We start from the raw sequence: 15,525 nt of genomic DNA on the forward strand, positions 1-15,525 counted from the left end.
CAGTTTGATCTTCCATCACTTGGTTGTGCAACTGATGCAAGATGAAGTATTTACTGGCAGCACCTGTAGCAATAGCCCCGCATGTTGCAATGCTGGCACAACTTGCAGGATTTGGCCCCTAACACTTCTGAAAGTGAAAGGTCCTCTGTGTTGTGCATTAGTGAAAGAGGTCATTATGCTACAGCATAAATATTTACTCATAGTCTTTCCTACAGCTGTTCACCAACAATTTTCCCTTCAGAGAACGACCAGACTTCTGGAATGAGTGATACTGTTTATTATTGCAGAAAGAGATGGTAATGGAGGTTGTCCAGCACTTCCTTGTTAGAAGACTTTGTTTTCAGTTATTCATAAATCAGGAAAATCTCACCCATTTGGGCGAAGATTTCCCAGTGAGGGCCTGACGGCTGGATCGTGTGATGGCTCCATATGTGCAACCACAGAGTTTCTCCAGACTGGCCACAGCCTGATACAGGCTTCAGTTACACCACCACATGCTTTTTTTTTTTTTTTTTTTTCTGCAGAACATACCTCCATTCAGCATGCAAGGTGGATAGTTTTCAAATAATGAGCAGCTATTCAAAATTTTGTTTCTTCCTCTTTGGCCTTAGGCTTCCTTTTAGAGCACACTGGTAAGGAAGTTTTATTCTGCACTAAAGAAACTGTAGGTTTCAACCAAGAATCTAGAAACAAAATAAAGTTACATTTCACACCTGTAGGTTATAAATCAGCTCTTATGAATTGATTCAGCTGGGAAAAAACCTTAAAGATAAGATTTTCATGGGCACCATTGCACAAATAACTTTTTGGGAAGGTACAGCACATTTGTTTTGATGAGCTACAGATAATTCTCCACAATAAGGAACCATTGTACTTAATAACTGCAATGCTGATTTAATACTGATTAAAGAGAAGTTCCTCTTCCAGCATTTGTAAATCTGTCTGCAGTGTAATTGGCATCCCAAATCTTGTGGTAAGCCACAAAGACTATTAAGACTGGCTAAGAAAGGAAATTGTAGTTTTGACTTGTATTGGTTATCTGCTTTTACTGGCTTATATTTCACACAGGAGTGTATTAGAGCAGGATTCCTTGGATCTTTGGGATACGGGTCCTGCAGTCTGAGAAGATGGGGAAATAAGCAGGGCAGAAACCAATTGCTACCATCTGGGTTGGCAAAACCTTTGTCTGAGAAGCAAGATCAAAAACCTAGAATAAGAGAAGACTCCCTTCCAACGCAGCAGCAGGAAGACGCTAAATTAGGAAGAAAAGATTTTACCAAGTGTTATGAAGGAGGAATAGTCTTTTAGGGTAAGATTTAAGAGGTTTAGACTCAACTCTGAGCCACAGCTCATATTTTTTGTGGTCTTGGTCTAATCACCTGGTCTCTCTTTGCCTTAGTTACCATCTGTAAAATCACAGTAATTCGTCTCATCCACACTTACAGACTGAGAAGTTCTCCCGCCAGGAAACGTGTAGGTATGTCTACCAGACGTGTAGAGGCAGACCTAAGTTTGTTCTGCTCATACACTGAGCTGGCTGGTTGCAGGCGAGATCTCTCATGAAAGCCACAAAGCAACATTCAAACAGGCTTATACCAAAATTATTCCATCTCACAGAGGTCAACGTGCAACATAGACAAGGGAGCTCACCTCTGCCACGTCTGCTGGCACCCACTGATGTTGGCAGATCCACTGCCCTTTTTTATTCTTTTGTACAATGTCACAGACTTTTGTTGGTTCCCTATACTCTAATGGATTATAGAGACTAATAAGACTTACTTAAGATAAGAGTTATGTGGCACTGAGTGCAGGCAAAGTGGTTGAAAACAGATGAATTTTAGTCTCAGGTCTCTGTAGGACCTTGGGTAAACCATCACCTTGTCCTGCTGCAGTGTACACGTATATAACACAGGTGTGACAGTTCCTCGCTTGCCAGTGGTGTGGCAGAGCTCAGTTACAAGCATATAGCATAACTTCAAACTCTTTCAATAAGCTACTGTATGGATTACAGATATTACTGCTTCAATTCCCAGAATGTTTTCATGTAAAAATGGATTTTATTTTTTCAAGTCCCAACAATTAATAAATCATTTGATGCTACTCTAGATTTAATATCTTAACCACCTTGCCCATGTCTGACACCTGCACGGTTTTACATGTTTGGTGTCCGCAGTAAAGCTGGAATAAGAGGGCTTTTTCTCCTTTGAAGGAGTGGGAGAATAGAGAGGCCATATGGTTCAAAAGGCCACTCCGCCTAATGAAGTTTGTGCTTTCCGGAGCACAAACAAAACAGCTCCATCAATTTGATCTTGATCCTCAAAACCCACATGCAGTTGGTCTTAAAACACTGCCTCCTTCTCAAAAATCAACAAAGGACTGATATGCTCTCAACCAAAAGCATTTTCACCAAGATGAACACCAGCATCTGGCCAATGCATTAAATGTTTGGATCCTTTGAAAGAACAAGTCAGTGATACCTTGTGTTTACTTGCAGACCTTGGCAAGAAAGACGCTAGGGGAACATTTGTTTTCAAGGGAAATCGTTCTAGTGAAAAGCAACTGGCTTGAAACATTATGTGAACACATCTGTACCAGTGGATATGAGGGACATAAGTAATCTGTCAGAAATGTTCCGAGCAACAACAATGCACAAGGGTGCACTGTGAAACAAGGAAGGAAGGTGCAAAGAGGCTACGAAATACTGTGTTTAGCCAGCATTAGAAGCATACATGGAGATGAAGGGTAACTCAGCCCATATGTCTGCCACGCATTTATTGTAACATTGCCCTTTTCTTGGCACTTGGTGATCAATATTTGTTTGCATAGGGCTCAATCTCACACCCACAGAAGCCAGTGGGAGCTTGCCATTTCCTTCCATAGCTGCCCGATGAGGCTCCAAATAACTAGTGTTTGTGCCCAGGGCTTTTCAGTGCCAAATATAATGAACACTATTGTTCTTAACACAATTAAATTTGATAATCCAATTTCCCTGAACAACTGAATTGGAGTTTTTGCCTCAATCTTTCCTGAATTCTAGTCCAACTTTTACCCTGTGCCTCCTGGCTTTTCCCTTTCATTTGTTTCTGTTGTGCTACCGAGAATAATCAGAGCCTTCTTTGACTTACAGATGCCTTGATGGCTCTTTGCCTTGGAATAATGCGAGCTAGCTTGGGCCCTGAGATTTATAGAAGATACTGGATGACACAGAAGATCAAAGACTTTGTCAACCTCCGCATACTGCAAAAGCACAAAGAGGACTGAAGCAGGCTCCTATAGCACTCCTTTCTCCACACCAAACAGTCTGGAAAGCACATCCAAAAGGAGTCTGTATAGACATGACTCTTTATAGACTGTTTCCACTTCACCCTTTTTGCTCAGTGTAGCAAAGAAAGATGCATGAATGTGGATAGGAAAGAGGCAAACGAGGAAAACCAAATCCGCAGACGATGTAAACTGTAAGATGGCTTTTCCGCCTTTACCCCACTGGTGCTACAGGAGTCATATAGCAAGAAGGTTTCCATCACATAAGCATCTCTTTCCTGATAAGACATTTACATTCTGGTCTCTCTCCCATATAGGTTCTGCAGCAAAGTGCATTCTCCAAGAATCACCCTGTTACCGGGTGATAATCCTCCATCGAGCAGCACCAAGCGTTTGCTACATGCTCTGAGCCCACAGCAGCCTTCCTACTGTGAAGGTGAAGAAGAAGAAACAGAACAAAAACAGGCCAAGTGCCAACCAGTAGGCAGCTGGAATCTGCCCTAAACTCTGTCCTCACTTCCACTGTCTGAGAGAAACAGAACTCTGTAGACCAGATACTGAGGGTGCTGATCAGGCAGTGGAGTGAGCAAGATACCTGATCTCATCCCCTGCTTCGTAATCCTCCCCTTTGCTCCCTCAGCATCCTCCAGCATGCCAAATTTCCTCCAGCTCTTTCCCTCCTCACAGACAAGGAGCAATGAGTATATTTCTGGGGCAGCCACAGCAGAGGAATATCTCATTACCCAGAGAAGTGTCTTTGGGGGCCTTCAGGAATGCTCAGCCCAGCAGGCGACTCCAAAACCCCATCGCCAGGCCAAGCGAGCCCTTTGAAGACTGTCAAAAGCGCAGAGAACCCATGATCACCAAGATGGCATCTGCAGCTTTTTTAATCCTACCTCCATCGAGAGGATTTCTCAGGAATTGTGCATCCCTGGGTCATATGCCAGCTCTGAGCTTTGTTCCAATCTAAAGATTATTATGCCTGAAGACACCATGCTTTGCAAAGGCTCAGTACCTGGATCTTCCAGCTGTGCGTTTTTATATGGGTGCCTTAACATTTGTTTTGAGAGCTATCCTGTTCCAACAGCAAACATAAAGATCAGTGTGACCTCTCCTTATCGCACAGCCTTTCCTGTGTGGAATTCATTGTGATCTGGACCCTAGTGACTATTGCATCATTTCTGTTTATTTGTAACCTTTGGCACTGAGTAATCTTATCTGCCTGCAGCCGGCTGCAGCAGAAGATGTGCAGCAACACAGCCAGCTCTGGCAATCCTCAAACACTGAAAAGGGCCAGTTAAGAGTGGAGGTCAGTAAATGATTAGCAAAGCAAATCTGCAGTCACTGACAGCTACACAGAAATCAGCTCGCTCTCACTCCCCCCAAAGCAAGGTGAGGCTTGGCTTTTCTCCAGCTCTACTCACCAATCACGATGAGGGTGTAGTTCACGTTGGTGCTGCCAAACCCATTGGTGGCTTTGCAAATGTAGGTTCCCGCGTCTTCGCTTTCCACCTCCTTGATTTTCAGCCCCTGCTGAAGGATTCGGAACCTCGTCCAGCCGCTGTGGATAGTGCGTCCATCCTTCATCCACATGGTGAGAGGTGGGGGGTCGCCCTCCACTGGGCACAGAAGCTTGATGGTCCTCCCTAGCCTCACGGACTGACGGTGAATCACTTTATCGGCAATTCTTGGGGGACCTAAGAAAGAACAGAGAGAGAGTTATTGCTTTTGCCAGTGATATAGCACTGATTTAAAGACCAGTCATCAAACAGGGCATTACATTGACTGCTAGACAGAGATATAGCGAAAGGTGTTTACCAAAAATCACTTACAACAAAGTCTAAAAAATGCAGGCAATTACAGAGGGATATAACAACAGAGATGATACTGGTTTGTGCAAGACCTGAAGCTGTAGCCTTGCCATCATCATCATCTCCTGATAACCAGGGAATAATAATAATAACCAGGGAAGCCTGGTTCTGAATCTCTTTTGCTCTTCCAAAGCACCCTCATCCTATAGCAAGGAGGAGTCCATTACACAAACTGTTCAGCTGTATTTGGTAAAGCAACTGTAGTTGTTTAAAATTAACACCTATCCTGAAGGCAAAATTAATAACAGCACTGGTACTTAAAACAAAACACTGCCCCCCCCCAAAAGAAATTTAAAATCCTTTCATGTTGTATGTACAGTAATTCCCTTTAATAGTCACCAGATGGGCTTTATCTGAGATGCATAAGCCTGCAGTTGTCAGACATAAAGCATTCATTGGGTAGTGCTTCACCGAAAGATACAGCATAGCCTGACATGTTAGCACTGCTTATAGTCCAAAAGAGGATATTTTTATAAATTCCTTGGCAAGCCTGCTGGTTTGACCTGACTGACAAATATTTGTTCTTTGTAAAAGGTGATAATTCCATGCAAAACAGAGTGTCCCTGGAATGCCAGAGCGAACACACTGTTTGCCACATGATAACAGGATGCACTTGGACAGACCAACACTCAGAAAAAAGAAGTGGTAAAGACTCAAACAGCGGGAATGGTCCCGTGGCTGAATTCAAACCGGAATTTCTTCCCAAGGGTCTGAAAAGCTGAAGCAGAGCGTCTTTTTCCTGCATCTGCCTCTTCTGCCTTTTCATTAACTGCAGGAGTTCCCCACACAGACTGCAATAGCAAGGCTCTTCCCAGAATAGTCTATTAATGGGTGTGATAATAAGTGCCCTGCTCTTGCATAAGGCCAAAATGTTTTGCTAAGGATTGCTAATGCTGAGTTGCACCCAAAACCCACAAGATGTTTGTGGGATTTGGAATTGTTCCCTCATATTTTATTCCTGTTCCTAGTGTTTTGCAGGATTGGACCCACATGGGATAAGCTAAAGAGGTCATATTTGCACTTCCTCATGACTAATTCCTATTATTTCAGTGTCTGCCTGAATTTTCCCCAGCATGACTAAGGCAATACACACAGTCCAGCTCATGAATGACCGCAGAGCTGCTGTTGCAGTTACTCATGTTGAATCGCACTCATGAATTTCACAGCTTTGCTGGTGAACAGAAATGCTTCTCTAGCTGAGAAAAAAGTCATGAACTAGCTTGAAACTCATTAATTAGTTTAACTAAGAGCCTGGTTAAATCAATGGGTCTTAGACACGCTCAGATTCTGATGAACTCCTGAAGACCCAAAGGGGGATCTTGAGAGTGCTTATTCTGAAAAAGTCAGCCCCTGGCAAAGATAACACCCATCCCTGCACACCTTCTGCGGACACCTGTGGGACAGTGTCTCACACGTGATGGTGCCCTCCCATACTCTGAGGGAACGGGCAAAACACCATGAGAAATTCTGCCTGTCCACGTCTTTCTAAGCACTACAAACCACACTCTTAATATTCTTCACCCTGGGAAATCTCCAACCAGCTCTGTGGATGGAGAGATAATCCCAAGATCCTTCGAATGCTGATCTGACACAGGCTGCATTGCTGAATCTTTTAAAGAGGAAATCCACCCATCAGGAGGGGAGGTGTGCGTTTGCTTTGATAAAGCTGAATTCACCAACAGCGTGCAAGGATCCAGCCCCAAATTCTGCTATGTTTCCCTACATGGTGCAGCATCTCACTCAGTGTAAAGGAGCAGAACTGCCCAGACAAATCCACAGCCTTGTTGGAATTCTGGGTTGGCCCTTGGAGAGGTCCTTTCTGACCTAGAGCCCTACCAAACCAAGTCAAACTTTAAGAGCAACTTCATTGCAATCTTGTGAGCCAGGATACTACTCCATGCATATTCAAATGACAAAAACAGTTCTATAATTAGTGCTGGGGAAAAATGTTTAGTGCAGGGCAAGCAGGGACAGTGGAGAGAGAGCAGCCTCCTCCCAACTTGGAAACCTGCTGTAGCTCCTTCAAAATCCCTTTCCTTCCGACATTCAGGTTGACTCCTGATGAATTTTGAGACCTGGAGGAATCAGATAGTTTCCCAGTCACGTCATGTGCCTCGCCAGGGCAGACTGCACAAGCTCTCCTGACAGCACCAGAGTTGCCTCTGGATCTGTCACATGTTTGGGTCAGCAGTAAGCTTGGTCCTCCTAAATGCCATTTTCCTTTGATTGACCTTTCATTCTGAGGAATTGTTGGATCGCTCTCTGTCACAGGATCTATTCGCAGACATTTATGACATTTAGAAAAGGGTGCGTTTCTTGAAGCCTTTCTGCCTGAGAAGAAAAACATTAGCATGGTCCTCTGCAGCCCTTCATTAGCACCTCCAGCGACTTTACTGGGATGAGGAATAAAAATTTCCCCCCACTCTTTTTCCTGCTCTGAATTTTGCTGGATACAGCTGCACACACTTCTCAATGAGGTACAGCCTCAGGACATAGATGCTAAAACCTTGCTTCTGTTCATTTGGTGCTGTAAATATTCCCATTTTACTACCTATCATCTTTGCGTTAATAACTTTCTGCGCAAGCAGTATTCTCTCTCTGGAATCAGTGCCTTCGCATACACCAGAGGCTTCAGAGACCCTGGCAAGCCAATGATAGCTGAACCTCGTGTAGATGGCTACAGCAAGAATAAAATGTTGATATCATCACGGACCTCTGTCTCTCTTTCTTATGTACAGGCATCCACTGGGTCTTATTTCACTACATATCTGCACAGCCCTGCCTTGGGACTGCAACAGTGACGGATGAATGCTTTTCAAGTCAAGATACACTTTGGCACATCTCGCCACTCTGCGCTGTCAGTATTTGGAGGGGAGGCGGTGGGGAGGAGAAGTGTGTTTTCCAAAAAGGCTCTTCTGCAACATCCCCTGTGCAGTGGGTGCTGCTGACACAGCGCTGCCTCGCATGGCATACCATGGAAATCTCACACTATCCAGACAGAAACGTATTCTCCCTCTGAATCCATAAATTAAGCTGCCTAGAACCCCTCAGGTTCCCCTGGAGCTAAATTTCCAGGGCTTCTCTACGGCAGTTCTATCTTCTACTATATGAACAGAGTGAAAAGATGCAGTAAAAGGTGCTGAGCACCCCAATTCCTTATGTGCGCCACTGGTACTGAAGGGAGCTCCCCACCTTGCAGAACTGGCCCATAACATGCCAAGGGGGTGGGCATGAGAGCAGAGTGCCCAATAGCCACCAGCTTTCCCAGGGCACTGATCTGGGGTGGGTGTCCCTTGGCGGCTGCCCACCTGCGCTCACAGCTGAGCAAGGCGGGACGGGAGCAGAGCCCAGGGCACAGCCTGCCACCCTGCAGGCTGGATACATTCCTACAGCTGCTTAGGGAGGCAAAATCCCAGGAAAGTACCTGCTGTTTCACCTACAGCTGCCAGCGAGGTAGAAACAGGCTGAACCCTGGCTTCTGCCAGCTTCCCATCCCTTGCTGCTGTCGGCTTCTGTCCTGTGCTCCAATGCAGCATCAAAAAGCAGATACAATTACTCCTCAAGCAGACAGTGACACGATCTCAGCCGTCCTAGACTCCAGCTTTGTGTTGTATGTAAGCAGAAATGATCTAATGCATTTTGAGAGTTCTGCCCTATGGCTGCTTGCTGTAGTGCCGCTCTTGCCCTGTTTGCAGCTTATGCATCAGGGCAACACCACATGAGAGGGATAGCAATGCCATAAGGGATTGTTTTGAAACCCGAAGTCATTTTGTTAAGCCAGATTGTTAAAATTGTTAATTCATATGTCTACCAACACATTTTTTTTTAATACCAATATACAGCATCTTTCTGGCTAATGGGGGGGATCCCGTGAATTGCCACGTGCCTGCACCCATGGAGCCAAAGCTCCAGTCTGGATGCTTTGAAGACAGAGGAGGAGAGAGCAGTCTGCTCTCTGGCCCTGGGTGTAAATCTTGAGGGAGGTGTCCCTACGCCATACCTCAACTCATTTCTTAGCCATTAGACAGTGATTCTTGAAAAAAATCAGCCTTTGTAAGTGCTGGGAATCTGCAACCTCTGATGCTCCTGGACACAGAGATAACTTCCCACAGCAGTTTGCCATGAGATATGGGAGAAAGGGCCAAAACCAAGGTCGCAAGTAGATATTCCACCAGAAATGGTGACAGATTTCTACACATTTTTATAGTTGGGAGGGGTGTAGGGAATGAACATTGGGGAGAGAAAACAAGCACTGTTTCTTGCTTCCACTCCTGCAATTTTCCATTAGGCAAAGGCAGCTCTCTACGGCCACAGGGTGCTGCTGAGAAACACCCTTTTAACCCACACCCCGCTGGAGCGGGTGCAGCTGACTTCACAGCCCGTACGAACAGAAGGAGCTATTGCAATAAATTAAGCCCTACCTCGACACAAAACCAGCGGGGGCAGGTTTCCTTCAGTCCCCCTTGTCCTCAACCCAATAGTTTGAGAGAATAATTTCTTAATATTTCGGCCGAGGAGGGAGGGTGGGGTTTGACATCTGTGGATGTGAGTTGGGAAGAAGTGACAAGAATGCAGCTGCCTCCCCCCGCGCCTGGTTGTTATTCTTTCTCCAAATACGAACTAAATATAACTTTGCGCCATAACATTCAAATCATTTTAGTTACTAGAAGGGATCATGCCTGGAGTTCCAAGGGCCAGGGTGCAATCAGGCTCAAAATATAATTTAAACAATTCAGACCCTGCATTTTCCACCAAGTTATTTTCTTGCTTGTAGTTTCCCCATCTGCAAACGCATATAAGTACACCCAGAAAGAAACCAACAACCCCAGTCAGATGCCAGGTTTTCTGTTCAAGATCATATAAGCCCAGTCCAACATTAACAAGGAAACGCCACGACCACCTCATTTGTTTTAAATATTTCTGTTCGTATAGATGCAGACAAGTGTGCAGATTTATTTGCCTCATTTACGAATACAAGCAACTGGAATCTCCATTCTGTTCCATTATATAAAAGACAGATCCTACACCTGTCTTACTGAACAGCTGGGCAATTTTCAATTTATATCCTGCAATACTGCTCTCCACTATCCTATACCACAGAAAAGCCCCACTTGCTGTTCTGCTGCTGACACTGCTTTACAGGCATTCCTGATCTCCCCCCCAGTGCCTTGGAAGGGCTGGTGGTTGCCACTTCTTGGCAAAAAGAGTTATGTAAAACCCAAGAAAGCCTCTTTGCTTTACCAAATTGCTATTTCCGGGAAGCAGTAAAAACAATTTCTAGAAGTGTATTTAAGACACAACAGTGGAATAGCCTGGAGCTTCCTGTCCATATTTCTCACAGTCAAAAACACACACACATGTAATTATATTTTCCTGGACTGCATTGCAAAGTTCATGCACTCATTCAACTTATACATGTAGTAAACATGATTTATAGCTCTGTGTGAAAACCTTCTAGATATATGGTGTTTTGATAGTGACTCGAACCTAGAGCTATAATTTAGTAACACCTAGCAGTGAAAGCTAAATGATTTCCCACTCCACATTCCTAACTTTCCATGAACCCCTTTTACTGCTAACCTGGGGAGAAGACACTGCTTCTACAATTGTTTGGACTTAGCCTTGTTATTCCTTCAACTAAACTGCACACTAACGTCAAGCTTCACATATGGTGAACACACCAGCACTGACCCACGTCCTAGGAGACCATTTGCCATGATACAGTTCAAAGTGAACTTTATTAACACATTAAACATAATTACAAAGAGGAAATTCCAAGGAAGGTCAACTAGCCCGGACAGTTTCTTGGAATGGAAAGTAATTTATAATATCCACATACTGTATTGTAAAGTTTATAAAGAATTTAAATAAGTTTTAAGAGCCCCATGGGTTATATATATTTTATTATTTAATACCAAACATATTCACTTTCCATGAAGATAAGATTTATTTTGAAGTGCTGTGTTAGCAAATTAGCAAAGTCATTTACCATGAAGCACCCAAACAACCCATCAACACATGCAAGGATTTAACATCAGGGACGAGGGTACCACAGACAATGTGTGTCCTATGAGAAGAACACAGCCAAGCACAGAAATCTTTCATTATGACAGTGAGATGAAGGAGTTGGACAATGGCCACTAACCAAACCACTCGTTCCGTGTGAACACAATCTCTTACACCAACACTTGAGGCAACCTTTGGCCTTCACCATACTCCTCACTGTAAAACCTGATCCTCCAAAGTCCTTAGTACAAGGATAGTTCACACCAAAGCTGATTTCCTTCACCTCTCCCATGCTTCAGAATGAACATGGATGGCTGGAAAGGACGATCTAAAAGTCATGTTTTAAACTTACTGCCAGAGTTGTTTAACTTGGGATATCCATTGCCAGAAAGCTGGGCTGAACAACTCCTGCTCACGCTCCTGCTTAACCCTTACTACAATAGTTTAACCCATGATTCTGTGATTCTGCAAGACTCACATGAGTATTATACAGTTAAACTCTCTGCACATCTTTATTACCAGTATTTGTATTGGTATTCAAGCTGTAACTATGGATTAATGGATAGAGGCCCCCCTATGCTGGGAGCTGTAATTCCCACAGGGAAGGGCTTACAAAGCAATGATGGCAAGAGTTTCAATAAACATGAGGACGTGTTCCTCAAAGAGAGGAACTTTTGTCTCTCCGCACAGTGGGAAGCCATTACACGGAGAGCAGAACTTTACAGCAGAACTTCAACATCTTTGTCAGCAACATGGACAGTGGGATTGAGTGCACCCTCAGCATGTTTGCCAATGACACCAAGATACATGGTGCAGTCAACATGCTGGAGGGAAGGAATGATCAAAAGAAGCGTGGTCAGCAGGTCATGGGAGGGAGGTGATTCTCCTCCTCTACTCCGCTCTCATGAGATCCCACCTGGAGTACTGCATCCAGCTGTAGGGCCCTCAACATAAGAAAGACACGGACCTGCTGGAGCAGGTCCAGAGGAGGGCCACGAAGATGATCAGAGGGCTGGAGCACCTCTCCTATGAAGACAGGCTGAGAGAGTTGGGGTTATTTAGCCTGGAGAAGAGAAGGCTCTGGGGAGACCTTATAGCGGCCTTCCAGTACATAAATGGGGCCTACAGTTATTATCACTATTATCGAATTCACTGTCAGCAATAGGACAAGAGGTAACGGTTTCAAACTGAAAGAGGGTAGATTTAGATTAGATATTAGGAAGAAATTCTTTACTCTGAGGGTGGTGAGACACTGGAACGGGTTGCCCAGAGAAGTTGTGGATGCCCCATCCCTGGAAGTGTTCAAGGCCAGGCTGGATGAGGCTTTGAGCAGCCTGTCTAGTGGGAGGTGTCCCTGCCCATGGCACAGGGGTTGGAACTAGCTGATCTTTAAGGTCCCTTCCAACCCAAACCATTCTGTGATTCTGTGAACTGATAAAAGAGCTTTTGCAGAGAGATAAAAGGATGAATGTTTTGCCTGTGTATACCATTAACTGTTGGAATAAGCAGGTCAAAGGACTGGTGAATCCAAAACCTTTTCATATTTTCAAAACAAAACAGTTTGCATTTCCAAAAGGTATGCATTAGCCAAGTAAAGTAGGGGTCAACAAAGGGGTAACTAGGCCGAATGCTTTGGCATGTGACATGAAGAGATCAGATCAGATGAGCTAATGGGTCCTTCTTGGCTTGAAAACTTAGGCGCCCACAGACAAAAACAATGCTTATCAAAAACAATCAAAAGATTAAAGAAAAAAACAACAGCATCTCTGTAGAGCAAAGACTCTTAGAGAGGAACACAAAAACATGACAAGTATTTGCTGACCAACCCCGCTGACTGGTCAGGCGTAGCTTTGGGAATAGCAGACTGTTTGCAGGAGCAAGTTGTAGGCTTGGACTGCACAGCTGAGCTCAACAAAGTGATGGAGAAAACAGCTTTGTGGATTCGTTTTACAGCAAGTAAAGTGACATATTTTCTCTTTCTGCCCTGCCTCTGTGGTAGGAGCTGCTTTCCTGATGAAATGGATATTTATTGATAGCACAAGAAGTGCTTGCCATATTTTTACATGAGTAATAACTAGCCCCTTGGGTGAAGGCTGCCAGTAAATTTTCTATTCTAAGTGTTCCAAAAACAAGAAAAATAGAATATTTGGGAACTTGTTCCATTTAATTAAGTGCCCTGCATACACATTTCACTGAGATTTAATAAAATAGTTATTGTATGTTAAACAATTGGCACTTGATTATTGCATAGATTTATTGCAGTTCAACAACAGTAGATGAGATACGTATCTCTTACATGGTTTTTAAATCCTTTGAGCATATGTTTTCAATAATCAGTTGGTATTTATTTAACATGAAATTACCATCTTATTAAATTAAACGTGCATGGGTGACATTCAATTTCAAGTGTTGCTGAACATTTTTTCAGCAGCAAAAAATAGTAACTTTATCCCTTAGGTTTTGAGGTAGCAAACACAGAGGAGAGTTAGGATTACTTCAAATTACTTTTGAAGAAACAGACTTCATATGCTAGAAGGTTTCTCTTCTAGTGTGGAAGAAAAGATATTTATTGTTTCTTAGGTGCTGCCAGTGGCCTTAGCGTGGGCCAAAAGAGAGGACTAGCATTTCTACGCTAAGGCTAAAATTATACTGACGGCACAGTTCAGGTATGCAGTTCAATGGATAACCAGAAAACATTTTTTAGAGAAGAGAGAAGTACAACAAAGGTATGTCGGCACATGTACCCACACAATCTACGTTTTTCATTCCCATTCAAGAAGGCAAGCCCATCTGAATAATGACATTTCTAATTTGGTTTTTGTTTTTGTTTTTCAAAAGAAATAGCATTAAAACATGTTTTCAAGGTTCTGAAATTAAAAGGCTTTTTTTTTTTTTTTCTATGCCTCCTGTTTCCAGGAAGGACAAACTGTCTAATTCTGGAAGAAAGTTAGAAATCTCCCGGCTTGAGGGAGGCAGGAGGATCCAAAACCCAACTGAAAATCCTGCCCCGTAGCCCCAACCTGCTCCCACTAAACCTAACCCAAACCCCCAGCATCTCTACCACAACTCACACAGGGACCATTCCTGCCAACATAAGGCATCTGTTTGCTTCCCATAATCTCCGGGAAACAATCCAGTCAGGCAGCCCTGAGTTTACTTCTGGGGTTAATCTACCACAATTTTAAGATAAATGCTATTGTACTCTGCCCTTCCAACTGCTTCCCAACCATGCAAATCCTGCTTCATGAGCCCCGTGGATTTCCCAGCCAAATCGCCCACCATCTCCAAGACTTCCAGCAAAACAAACCAGACACTCTGCAGATCTCAGCTTAATTCACTTATTTCGTAACAGAACTCCCCTTCGACCCATGACTTGCCATCATGTTCCAAAACCCGAGGCTTCAAAGACAGGCATTTACTTCTAAGTCAATCTGGTCTGGTTTTTTTGTCCCCTTTTTTGTCCCTCCTGCCTACATGCAGTATCCTGTCACCTAATCATTTTATTTGAACAGCTCCTAGGAAATAGGATGCCCAAGTTCACGTTCGGTGTCATGGATTCCCCTTGAACTTTGTTAGTCAATGTTTAACCCAGTCTAAGCACAGTGCAAGGTTTAATAATTAGCCGTTTCCCTTATAGACAGACATTTGTGTGAGAGCTGCACAAGCAGGAAATTCTAAGTGTCATTGTTTATGTCTGCAGGGAAACAAAACCCACGATGATTGACTCTGTGCCATATTCGGGAATGATGTGAACAAAGATATTTAAATAGTTGGTTTGCCTTCCTGCGAGGCCAAAGCGGTGAGTCTTCGGCCATACACCAACATAGGAGCCTTTTTCAGTTGTATCCAAGATTTTGGTTTTCCTCAAAATATTCTTTAAAATCTTTTTTAACAAATTTCTCTCCAAGAAATGAAATTGGAGAAGACTTTAAACTCTTCCATCCAGTGCTCGTTCCTACTGGCCTTTCCCAATACCCAAGATTGAAAAAGTGTGATTAGGGTGTTAAGGAGTCAGAAAAAAAAAAAAAACAAAAAAACCCAAAAAAACAACAAACCATCTTGAACATTCATTTTCAAACAGGAGACACTGCCAAAACATCCATAAGCCTTGTGCTGTTGGGAAATCAATGGCAGTGCCCTACATGGCAAGGCTGCTCTCAGATCTCTCTTTGCTCTGCCCTCGTCACTGGAGGCTTCTAAGTTTGGTCACCACACAAACGTGGTAACAACTGGTTGTTGGTGACCACAAAGAGATAAACACTGTGGTATTTAAGAAGTGAAGATATTTTCGGAGGCTCCTCTAGAACAAAAAGCACTTCTAGCTGAATGGCTGCAGAGCAGACTTGGTATGGAGTGTTTTGCAGAAATGTTTTTGTATCAGAAAATG

At 43.6% G+C, this 15,525-nt stretch overlaps 1 protein-coding gene across 4 annotated transcripts in view; it reads right to left on the reverse strand.

Annotated features, from left to right (window-relative positions):
• FGFRL1 (fibroblast growth factor receptor like 1) overlaps positions 1–15,525 on the reverse strand; it is a 184,788-nt gene that overhangs the window by 90,878 nt on the left and 78,385 nt on the right. For all 4 annotated transcript variants that reach the window (XM_054202007.1, XM_054202006.1, XM_054202008.1 and 1 more), the window contains exon 3: positions 4,686–4,958. In XM_054202007.1, the coding sequence (XP_054057982.1) occupies positions 4,686–4,958 (273 nt within the window). The remainder of the gene's footprint in view (positions 1–4,685; positions 4,959–15,525) is intronic.

The sequence above is a fragment of the Rissa tridactyla genome, chromosome 5 (assembly GCF_028500815.1).
Source record: "Rissa tridactyla isolate bRisTri1 chromosome 5, bRisTri1.patW.cur.20221130, whole genome shotgun sequence".
In the NCBI taxonomy this organism is placed as follows: domain Eukaryota; kingdom Metazoa; phylum Chordata; class Aves; order Charadriiformes; family Laridae; genus Rissa; species Rissa tridactyla.